The sequence below is a fragment of the Acinonyx jubatus genome, chromosome A3 (assembly GCF_027475565.1).
Source record: "Acinonyx jubatus isolate Ajub_Pintada_27869175 chromosome A3, VMU_Ajub_asm_v1.0, whole genome shotgun sequence".
NCBI lineage: Eukaryota > Metazoa > Chordata > Mammalia > Carnivora > Felidae > Acinonyx > Acinonyx jubatus.
The window spans coordinates 28,942,696-28,954,138 of NC_069388.1; the positions used below are offsets into that span (position 1 = coordinate 28,942,696).

The following is an 11,443-nucleotide window of genomic DNA, read 5'->3' on the forward strand; positions in this document are numbered from 1 at the left end:
GGAATCTTTCCGAAAGACCACTCGAGGGGCCCAACCAGAGGCGGTGCTTCCCACCGCCATCCCCTTCTCCGGCCCCGCCTCTCTTCTCTCTTCCTTCCCCCTGCCCTCCCCTACTCCTTTGCTCTCCCGGCTGCCACGTTCTGGGCTTACATAATCCGAGGAGAGGAGCGGGAGCCGATACCCAGCGGGCTGGGGCCGTGGGTGGAGGGGCCGAGGCCTGATGCGCGCGCGTCCGGCCCTCCCTGCTGCCTTCCCCACCGCCACCTCAGTGTCCTCCCGGGGGCCAGCAGCCCGGGGTCTCTTGCTGGCTGGTTGCCCCGGATCCCGGGATTCCAGAGCGCAGACCCTTTCCCATTCCCGCTCCCCAGCCCCCTCTGATTCCCCCACACCAGATCGCCTCCCAGAAGGAAGGAAATGCGTCCACTGTGCTCCTCTGGGCAGTGTTTTGTCTTTGCAAGGAGCCCGCCTGGGAGATACTGCCATCCCCACCTAAGAAGCGATGCCCAGAGGTGGCCAGGAATCCTCTGGAGTGCGTGCCGCCCTGAGCAAATATTTTTTGCAGGGCCTCTATCTATATAAACACTTTGTATCACCCCCAAACCATTCTGGCGGCCCAGTCTCACATGATCCCTCCCAAGAAATACCCCACTGTACCCCTGGAACTGACCCAGCACCAACGCAGAAGCGAGTCCCAGAGCGCCTCAAGGCATCTGCCCCAACCCAAGCATTCTGGGTAGAGTCCCCAGAACGGGAGTAACCGGGTCAGAGCCCGCGGGGCCTCACTTCTGCCTTGGAGCGTCCCGCCTGGGCAACACTGCTGGGTCCCAGGCACCAAAGGGAGATTAGAAAAACTCAAGGAAAGGCGCCAAAGCCAAGGGTTCCTGAGGCACGGGGCTGGCCAGATCAGGGGCAGAAAGACAGTACTATACGCTGAGGCTTCTTTGCCGTGGGAGGTCAGCACAGGCTCCCGTGGAGCTAGAAGTGGGTCTGAACAGGTCCTGAGGGCTGCTCCCTCTTCCTCCAAAACCCAATCTGGCCACTTCTCTGTCTCTGACCCCAACCTCACCCAAGTTTGATAGACGGGTGTGAGGGGCCACCCAACTAGGACATCTCAGCCTTCTGAGGCTCCCACCCACAGTTAAATCGGGTCAAGTTCTGGGGCATCTGGGTGGTGCAGTGGGTGAAGCATCAAACTGTTGGTTTGGCTTAGGTCATGACCTCATGGTTAGGGAGTTCGAGCCCCACCTAGGGATTGGTAGTGAATGCTTGGGATTCTCTCTCCCTCTCTCTGCCCCTCCTCCACTGTGTTCTCTCTCTCTCTCTCTCTCTTTCTCTCTCTCCCTGTCTCTCTTCCTGTCTCTCTTCCTGTCTCTCTCTCTGTCTCTCTCTCCCTCCCTTCCTCCTTCCCTTAAAATTAAAAAAAAAAAAAATTTGGTCAATTTGCTCCTGCCTTAAGTCCCTAGGGGTTTCACCGGCCAGGCCCTTACGACAAGGCTCTTCCCTACCCACACCTTTCCCCTCTCATCACCCTGGGCTCCTCTGGCTCATATTCCTCCAGCCACACTGGCATTCTAGCATTCTCTCCAACACATCAGGCCCATCCAGCCTCAGGGCCTTTGCACTGGTTCACCAAATTTGCATCCTCATTCTACAGATTGCTTTTCAGCGTCACCTGTTTCCAAAAGCCTTTGCTGACCATTCTGATGAAAGCAAGCCCCATCCTCCACACCCACTCTATCCTCTCACCCTGTTTTATTATTGTCTTCAAGGCAACTCAACATTTTGAGATTATCTTGTTTTGTTATGTGTTCACTGTGTGGGTCCCCACCCCCCAGCAAGGATAAGCCACACTCCAGAAGAGCTTCTTGTACCCATATGTTCAAAGCTGCACCTCAGGACCTAGAACAGCACCTGGTCCCTAGTCAGTGCTCAAAAAGTATCTGTGTAGGGGCGCCTGGGTGGCTCAGTTGGTTGGGTGCCCAACTTCGGCTCAGGTCACGATCTTGCGGTTTGTGGGTTCAAGCCCCGTGTGGGGCTCTGGGCTGACAGCTCGCTCAGAGCCTGGGGGTCTGCTTTGGAATCTGTGTCTCCCTCTCTCTCTGACCCTCCCCTACGCATGCTCTCTCTCTCTCTCTCTCTCTCTCTCTCAAAAATAAATACTAAAAAAAAAGTATCTGTGTATATATTCAAGGTTTAGAGAGACCTTGACCAAGCAGAGCTGAGGGGAGCTGACTCTCCCCAACAGCGCAAGGTTCTGTAGGAAGAGATGGCAGACCACGAACTGGGGGACATTCCCCCAAAGGGACTGGCTGGATGGGGCATGCTGACCACCCCTGGCTGATCCCTCAGAGGCTCGGATCTGTGGGATGCTGATACCTATTGTGTCCCCTGTGCCCCCTCATCCTTATTTTCACCTCTTACCCCTTGCCTTTCTGCCCTGTAACAACCTTCAGGGCCCCTTTGTGTCCCTCCATGCCCCCCTGAGCCCCTCAGAACCTTCCATGCTCCTTCATTAGTTCCTCATCGCCTCGCACCTGCTCCCAGCTCGGCTGTTGCCTTCGGCCCTTGCCACTTGGGTACCTGGAAGCAGGTTCTGGAGGCACAGCTCCAAGGTTTGCACTGAGGTGCTCCACTCCTGCCGGCTCCCCAGGGTGGTCAGGTGGCTGGAGGTGGAGAGGAGAGCTGACTTTGGTACCGCATAGGCTTAATTTCACACCCGCGTCTGCTGTTTTATTTTGTGTGGGTATCCTTGGACAGTCCCTCGCTCTCTGAGCCTCTGTTTCCTCATCTGTAAAATGGGGGCAATAATATCTTAATCTCAGGGTTTTGTGATGAAGCGAGATAATGTGCGGTTCCCAGGGGCTCCTAAACTAACCAGGTGAACTAAGGGTGGGAAAACAGCTTAATACAGCCCTCTTATTCCCCCAGGCATGGATGGAATAAATCAAGAAAAGAAAGGAGGCCATGTGTCTGGCTGCAACAAGTAGAGAAGTCGTGGAATCTGCTGCCTGCCTGGGCCTCCTAATCTTCTGTCCCTGATGCGGGGGCAGAACTCACTCTGTACTAAGTGCTCTCCCTGTGATGGAGGTGAGCCTTGATGGAGACTGCCCCCCCCCCCATGGCACCTACATGCACTAGGAGGCATCTCCCCACCTACCCGTCGTTTGCTCACCACCTCCCCCAGCTCTCTCTCTCTCTCTTTTGTACATCCATGTCTCTGAGAGCCCTCCTTCTCAAAATGTGGCAGAGGACCAACAGGACCGCCATCCCCTGGGAGCTTGCTAGAAATGCAGAATGCCAACCCCAGACCTGCTGCATCAGAATCTGCATTTTAACGAGATCCCCAGAGGAGTCAACCCCAGGAGGCTCATGTGCACATTAAAGGCTGAGAAGCACTAGATGGAGATTTAGAGCACCTCCGTCTAAAATGCATGAGACTCACAACTTTCAAGTTGGACGGTGTTTGAGGCTGTCACCGGAAATCCTATCTCAAGCTACAAGAGCACATCCAGGTAACGTTTGGAAATTGGTATTTCGTTCATCCCGGGAGGGTATGTTCCTGACCTCTACAATATGACCCTCCATTAATTTTCTTTATGTTGAACTAAATCATTTTGACCAAAATACTACAGAATATAGTTTTAAAGGTAAATCACATTTTAGGCTTGCAAGAGAAGACTCTTTTCTATGCTTCTCCATTCCCGAGTCAGCCACTTTTGTTATTTCTCCTTGTATTTATCTCTATGCTTCTATTGCTACCTCTTAATTTTTCTAGCTCTAGATGTTATCTGTAGATTTCCTGCTATGGAATTAAGGATTTTGCTTTTCCTACCACCCTCCCCCACACATACGTTCAAGGACACTAACACTAACACACTTCTTCCATCCTCCCAAAGAGCTAAATCACTGGGATGGATATTCAGGGCTTACCTTGTGGCCATGTAAATATTACTGTTCAGCTTTTTGTGTTCCCTGGAGTTAGTGATTACTTTGTTTTATCATCTCCTTGGTTTTCTGGGCACCAATGGATAATTTACTCCCAAAGCAACCAGCGGAACTGAACATTTATTTTTAACATATCTAAAACCCGCAGATAATCGATCTCATTTTCTTCTGGAGACATGCCTCCCGGAGCATCTTGCTTTTGAGTCCAGGCTGGGTTGTTTGCTTTCTTCACTGGGAAGCACAGCTGACATCCTGAGCCTTTCTCATCATTGCTTTCCTGTACTTAGCCTCATTTCTTTAGTCTCGTATTGTCCTTGCGGTTTAATGCCTGATTTTGCTGAAGCACATCCTCTGGCAGCTTTCTAGGAAAGAGTGTATGCAAGGTCAAAGTTTTGAGAACTTGCATGGCTTACAATGTCTTTATTCTATTCTCATATGTGATAATCATTTGGACGGATACCTGGGTTTAGGTTGGAAATAATCTTCCCTCAGAATTTTGCAGGCATTGCTTTATTACTCTGGGAAGAACCAAAGCAAGAACCACCAATGAATGGTCCCAAGGGCCAGCAGCATTGGCTCTATGCACTGTTGAGCCCATCACTTCCAAAGATGTCAAGTCCACCAGGCTTGAGTCTTTGGACAGGGCCCACTGGAGGCAGATATGAGATACGCCACCTGATTCTTTTTTTTTAATGTTTATTTATTTGTTTTAGTGGAGAGAGAGAGAGAGAAGGTGGATACACGTGCATGCAAGCGGGGGAGGGACAGAGAGAGAGAGAGAGAGAGAGAGAGAGAGAGAGAGAGAGAGAGTAAGAATCCCAAGCAGGCTCCACTCTGTCAGTGCAAAGCCTGTGGCAGGACTCGATTCCACAAACCGTGAGATCATGACCTGAGCCCATGCGGAGAATCTGGATGCTTAACCAACTGAGCCACCAACCAGGAGCCCCTGGTGCCTGATTCTTGCTGTCTCCTCTCCTTGGGGCTCTATGGTCACTGTCCCCTTCTTCCCCCACCCCATTCAGTTTTCCTTCAAAGTATGGTATATGCGCAAGGATTCTGTTCCCAGTTATGATCCGCTTCCACTCTTGCCTCTCAAGTCACTAAACTGAGATGCGGTGGAACTTCTGTAACCACCACCCACTTACAGATTATCATGGGAATAGGGTTTGGGTTTTTTTTCCAGATGATCAATCTCTTCCTTATCTGTCCATTTTCCTTAATTTCATTCTCAGAGGGTAACTTCAACCTCCAGTTTGGGGGTTCCTATGATGTGGCCCTCTTACATTCACGTTATCTATGCCATTTCTGGAATCCCAGTATCTGGAACACTTCCCACAAACCACAGGGCTGAGAAACAGCCCCCTCCTGCCCCACCCCTTAGCAGTCTGGTGGGAGCCCCGCCCCAGAAAGCCTCAGGGAACTTCCTGGCAGAGCCTATCTCTGCACTCCAGGGCTACCATCCTGAAAATTCCCCCCACAGGGGCCCACAGGTATCACCCAGCTCTCAGGGGAGAGAGAGCTGCCGACAGGAAGATTGAATGATTGTCCCTGGACACACAGCTCTGGGAACCCGCAGGAGAAAGAAAGCAGTCCTTCCTCTCGTGCTCAGCTGCCCATGTGATGATGGGGTTAGAATGCCTTCCTGGTAACTCAGATCCCCACGGCGAGGCGGGGGGGCGCCCTAGGGCAGAGAATTCCCAAAGGCAAGGGGATGAGTCTTCATTCTCAGAAATCACTGACTCCCTTCTGGCTAGGCTTATGAGGCCCAAACCAGCAGCAGCCCCCCTCTCTGCCCCAGGGCCCTACCTGGCAATAGGTCACAATGCCCCAGCTGCCCTGTCCCAGAATAGCTGACTGAAAAGAGAGGTGAGGAGGGTTTGGTGGGTGGGTGTGTGGGGAGGGGGAGATTCCCACCGAGCTCACCCTTGAGTGTCTGCCAGGGCCCCACTCCCTCCCACACACCCACTCCCCACACTCCCTCCCACATTAGTCCTTCCTGTCACCTCCACCTCCCTCCATGACCCAGCTCCACTTACCCAAGCCCAAAGCCCTTGCTTATCCTATCCCAGTCCCTCCCAGGGGCCTGGGTGCGGGGGAGGGGTCGTGTAGTCCAGTGGGTCCACGTATGTCCCCCTGGGGCCCTAACCTGGCCCAGCTCCTCGACAGTGTCCTAGGGCTGGGGGCACTGGGGCTGACGATTCGGACAGTCTTTTCCACGGCTGGCCCAGCCTTGCTGCTGCTGCTCCTGGTCAGTTTCCTGGCCTTCGACCTTCTCCACTGGTAAGTGCGCTGCAGCCTGGCAGGCGGGTAAGTGGTCACCTTCTAGAAGCCCAGAGGCCACCTGCTCTCTCCACAGGCCCGCAGACGCCCCCCGGCCACAGCACACACTTCTCACAGGAGGCCGGAGTCAGGGGGCCGGTGAGGGTCCGGGACAGCGGGAGGCTGTCCTCCTACCTACGGCGGCGGTGGTCGCAGGAAGACTCAGCCCCCACGAGGCCCTGCTGCTGCTGCTTCTGGGCCTGGGGTTGTTCCTGGGAGCGCGCGGCGTGCCCGTGGCCCTGCTCGGCCTGGCTTTCTGCCTCCATCCTTGGATCTGAGTGCCCTCCAGAAATACACTGGCCATGCTGCTTCCCAGGTCTCCTTTCCTCCATCCTGGGCTGAGCACGCAGGAGCATACCTCTGAGCTCAGGGGACCTCCGGACCCACAATATGGACAGTGGACACCTGGGTCTGAGTCTGAGGACAAGAAATAGAAGGTGAGATGAGGGACAGGGAGCGCAGGACAGGATGTGGCAGCCATTTCCGAGCTTGTGGGTTGGGGTTGGCCATTCTGGCCTCCTCTGTGGTTCCAGAGAATGGGCATCCAGAAAGACGGACAAGAGAGCAGAGTGGGACTGGATATCAGGTAGCAGGGTAGGAACGGGGATCCCGAGGGGACTTCCCGCAGGAAAGCCTGGGAATCTACATCTGTGGGCTCACCCCATGCCCCTGCCAGGCTGGAGGGGCCATGGAGAGGCTGCGCAGCGGCTGGCTCCTCTCTTGGCTGGACTCCACCCCCTCCCGGGTCACAATGGGGATCCCCGGGGAGGGGGGGGAGGAGGGGGAGGAATGACAGTGGGGGCTCGACTCTGGCTGCCAGGCGGTCCTGAGCGCTGCAGGAAGCAACATGACTTAGGGGTTTCTGCCCAGAGGTAAGATCCACGCCCCAGCTCAAAGCCCCACCCCACCCACGCTGGTACCCTCCCGACCCCTGGACCCCCACCTGCCTTGAGGTCCCAGGCATCTCCAGGGCTGCTTCTGCAGCTGGCCTGGCCCTCTCCCTAGGTGCACCAACCATGATGCCGCAGCCCCAAGTGGAGACAGATGCCATCGGGGCCGGCGAGGGGCCGCAGCAGGCAGTGCCCTGGTCGGCCTGGGTCACGCGGCAGGGCTGGGTGCGCTGGTGCAGGTGCCACGTGCCTCGGAGCTGGGCCCAGTGGTGGACCACGTCGGGCTGGTGGCAACCATTTCAGCGTGTGCTGAGGGGTCTGGAGGGGGTCCTCTACCTGCTGCTGTCGCTGATGCTGTGCCACGCGCTCTTCACCACCGGCTCCTACCTGCTGAGCTCCTTGTGGCCTGTCGCGGCCGCAGTGTGGAGCCATCTGCTGCCAGCTGTCCTGCTGTTGGTGCTCAGCGCTCTCCCGGCCCTGCTCTTTACCGCCTCCTTCCTGCTGCTTTTCTCCACGCTGCTGAGCCTCGTGGGCCTTCTCACCTCCATGTCTCACCCAGACTTCGCTCAGGACTCGGACCAATAGAAGGGCAACCCCATCCTGCTGCCTGTGTCTGTTGAACCCTGGCCTAGGGCCTGAGGCCCCGGGGTGGGGGGGGGGGGAGGGCAGTGGCCTCAGCAGGCCCCGGACGACCAGTCCCTAGCGCTGCTCGGGCCATAGGTGATGTTGCTAGAGACCAGAGGGTAGACTGGCCTGACCTCCGGGCACCTCCCTCAAGCCCAGGCTGCAGGTACTTGGTGTGGGGCGTCAGGGACTTTGAGAAGAAGGGACAGGGCAGAAGGCTTAGCCAGGAGCGGAGCTGGGCCAAGCCATCTAGAGCTCCCACCAGGGTGGAGACACCACCAGGGCTCCCTTAGCAACTGGCAGCCTCTTTTTCTTCCAGGTGCTCAGCTGTCTCAGCTGCAGACTCATTGAGAACTTCTAGCTTGGTATTCCTCACACTCACCCCCTCTTTCCACTTCCCCAGGCTCTAGAAAGGGCCCACGGACAGAAAGCTGGCCGAGAAAGGGCTGGCCAGAACCCCCATGAGACCTCAGTGAACTCACTTCCCAGTCCTTTCTGCCCAGGCACTCCCCACTCCCTAGACCTCCTACCTTCTGCCTCAGTGCATATCTCTAAGCGGGCCAACTAGGGTAGTGAGGATCCCAAAGGGTTCCCCGCGCTAAGATTCCTAAGGTCTGTTATGGAAAAATGAACGAGAAGTCCCATTTCCCCACTTACACAATGTGTGGCCACGGCCAGTTAATTCTTTTGAACCTCAGGGGTGAGTGGGTCTCAACCCTGTCACGGGGCTGGTGTGAGTCAAAGGCAATACCTTGTGTGTGAAGCACTTCGCAAAGACCGGAAAACTGTAAGATTTTTGCATTGAACTATAAGAAGAATCTGTAGGCTCGAAAGGTCTTCTGACCTCGAAGGTGGTCGAAAGAGCAGGAAGCTTCCCTAGGCCTTCAGAGAGATGCTCTGTCATGGGTACCCTTTTGGCCCTCCGATGGTTAAACGGGGATGGATGGGTGTGGACAAGATGTAAAAGATCGTGTGACATGAAATCTCAAAATGTGCAGATGTTGGACTCTCCTGATTGTGAAATGCTTGGGGCTGGGACTCAGTGCCAGGAGATACTTGGCCAGCGGTGTGAGTGGGGGAGCGCATAGCCCGTGGGTTTCTGAAACTGTCCCAACAAGCTGCTCACAAGTACCAGGAAGATCGTGGAAGGTGGCATCCCTTCATACCCAGCATGTTGGCGGCCATTCATATACCCGCTAACCCTCCAAGCAACATAGTGATCTGTCATGACCACATAAGGCACATGGCAGACAGCTCTAATCACAGCTAAGACCCACCCGCCTGACCCCTACCCAGTCCTCACCCCACTGCATCTCTAAGCCTAAAATTTCTGCTCCTGGAGCCCCAGAACCAAAGTTCCCCTCTCCTACCACCTAAACATTCAGGCCAATAGGGACCGGCCCCTAGAACACAAGTTTCTGTTTGTTAAAACCCATTTGCTGTGGAGTTTCATAACCATGAAGGCCACTGGTCAGATGCCTTCAGCATCCGCGCCTGAAACTCCAGGCACAGTCCTTCCTTCCCATCTCCTTATGGTTCTCCCTCAAATGTGGTCAGGGTCATCACTTCAGAGCCTTGGGGTCATTCTGATTAAAGGAGACAGGACATTTTGACCCAGACCAGGCACACTGCAGGGGAGGGGGAGGAAGGATATGGACAGGAACAAGGAGAAAGCCGCCTTCCCTTCCCCACATAAATATATACCTTCTACCCTCCTGCTCTGCTGGTAGAGGATAAGGTGGTAAGGACAGACTGGAGAGCTGATGGGCAATATTTATCAGGTCAACACATACCCTGTGACCCAGCAATTCAAAATGAATTCTCACCGAGGCCCTTAGGGCCTTGCGTCTCAAAGTGTGGTCCCACCAGCACCGGCAGTATAGGTCTCACCTGGAAGCTGGCTAGAAATGCAGTGTCAGGCCCCACCCCAGGCTTGCCGAATCAGAGCCTGCATTTTAAGGAGATCCGAAGTGCTACCCATGCACACAAGTGTTTGAGAAGCATTGCACAAGAAAGGATATGTTTGAGAGTGGTGCAGGAGATGGGGAAGGTAAAATACGGTGGGTGGATGAGCACCGTTGTTAGAAGAGACAGCTCTGTGTGTTGATCTTGAAATCCTAGCACTGAGTGAAAAGAAACCTGAGTGAGAAATAATACAGTTCTTCTGAGACAAAGTGAAAATGCATGCCAGCAAAACCACCTTTTTTTTCCTCTCCCTGAGAACGCGGAAAAACATAGGATCGACAGAATGGAATGACCAAGTCTAGGGGCGGGCAAAGGGGAGTGGAATATACAGATAAAAGGGGAAAACGTGAGGGACCTTGCAGAGATGAAAGAAAAATGATAACATGAATTTAATTCCTGGAATTCCTTTAAATGTAGACAAAATCACCCATTTAGAGTGAAAAGACTGAAAATGCAAGCCTGGGGAGAACGAATGTCCTGGAACGAAGGCGTTCTCAAGCCTTTCAGGTTTGGGCCAAACAAGGAGAGCTGCCCCACTGGCCTGAGTGACCCGGATGGTATCTTTGTCTGGCTTCCCCCACTGCCCCCCTGCAGCCTGCTTTGATGGGTAGGGGTGGGGGTGGGGGTGGGACCCAGTAACCGGATGGCCTGACCAGAAAGATAACCAGACCTGGCGGGGCAGGAGGGACGGGAGCAGAGGAGGCGTCAGCCGCGGGGGCGGTGCAGCTAAGAGAGCAGAGAAGGATCCACAGCGGCATACACAGATGGGGGGTCGGCACCCAGGATTCTCCTGGGCCCCAAGTGCAAACTGTAAGAGCCGCCGGGACGCGGAGGGTCCGAGAGGGCGGCATCAAGGCTCAGGAGGCGGGGACACCACTTGAGACCGTTGTCACTGGCCACCCTGGGGACGGTGAGGCGTCCCTCGAAGGAGGAGGCGGTGGGGCGTCAGGGGATTTCTAAGGGTTAGTTGCGGGGAACCGAGAGGGGGCGCTCTCCCTCAGATTCAGGGGTGCAGGGTAAAGTGTGTCCGGGCTCGCGGATGCGGGCAGCGGCTGTCCTCACCGAGGAGGGAGGAGATCGGCTTCTGCAGGGAGGGGGCGAGGCGGGGGGCGGCCCGCGCCGCTTGGGGAGGTCAGGCCAGGAGCAGGAGCCGGGTGGGGCCCGCGGCGCGGTTCGCGAGGCTCAGGTGCGCACGATAGGAGCCGGGGTGACTGCTGGAGGGCGTCGAATAGGGTGCGTTGACCGTGGCGGCAGAGCGGGGCGGGCAACGGCCTGAGGCTGGGAAGGAAACCCTGGGCCAAGCGGGGGATCGGAGGGCTGTGGGCACCCCCAAAGGGAATGCGCTAGCCATCCCGGAAAGTCGGCAGCCCCCGGAATCGCAGCTTGTGGAGCGGGTGGCCGACGATGCAAGGCGCGCCCCCTAGCGGATACCTGCTCCTCTGGCAGCGAAGAGTAGGGCTCGGTTGGGGTGTGGGGAGGAAGGGAAGGGAGGGGTCTCTCTCACTGGCCGGAACGCTGGCACGGGGGGCGAGGGTAGATCCTGGGACCAGGGAGGGGCATCTTCGGCCCGCTGTCATCACAGTAAGGGCTTCGTTGACTCCTCACCTCTTTCTCCAAATCTCCAGCCTGGGTCCCCCAGCCGGAAACCCAGGGGCGTCAAGTGCAGGGCGCTTGAGAAACCTGGGAAAGGAAGAGTCAGT

The 11,443-nt window shown here is 55.7% G+C and overlaps 2 protein-coding genes and 1 long non-coding RNA gene across 5 annotated transcripts; 2 read left to right on the forward strand and 1 right to left on the reverse strand.

The window, feature by feature from the left end:
- Positions 1 to 4,046: 4,046 nt before the first annotated feature.
- Positions 4,047 to 6,917, reverse strand: LOC113602487 (uncharacterized). The gene is made up of 2 exons (XR_003423939.2): positions 6,092 to 6,917; positions 4,047 to 4,307 (listed from the first exon to the last, which is right to left on the reverse strand). It is a non-coding gene; the product is annotated as an uncharacterized LOC113602487 (long non-coding RNA).
- CA3H20orf141 (chromosome A3 C20orf141 homolog) lies at positions 5,734 to 6,544 on the forward strand. The gene is made up of 2 exons (XM_027069712.2): positions 5,734 to 6,225; positions 6,302 to 6,544. The coding sequence occupies exons 1-2, from the start codon at positions 5,963 to 5,965 to the stop codon at positions 6,540 to 6,542; spliced, it is 504 nt and encodes a 167-aa protein (XP_026925513.1). The 5' UTR covers positions 5,734 to 5,962; the 3' UTR covers positions 6,543 to 6,544.
- Positions 6,564 to 8,772, forward strand: TMEM239 (transmembrane protein 239). Of its 3 annotated transcripts, none has more exons than XM_027069713.2 (2): positions 6,564 to 6,701; positions 7,270 to 8,772. In XM_027069713.2, exon 2 carries the CDS (start codon positions 7,281 to 7,283, stop codon positions 7,737 to 7,739), a length of 459 nt encoding a protein of 152 aa, XP_026925514.1. In that variant the 5' UTR covers positions 6,564 to 6,701; positions 7,270 to 7,280; the 3' UTR covers positions 7,740 to 8,772. The 3 variants fall into 3 exon arrangements, with proteins under 3 accessions (XP_026925514.1, XP_026925516.2, XP_026925515.1); XM_027069715.2 differs by lacking the exon at positions 6,564 to 6,701 and adding an exon at positions 6,713 to 7,121 and having other exon boundaries at positions 7,205 to 8,772; XM_027069714.2 differs by lacking the exon at positions 6,564 to 6,701 and adding an exon at positions 6,723 to 7,136.
- The last annotated feature ends 2,671 nt before the right edge of the window (positions 8,773 to 11,443 follow it).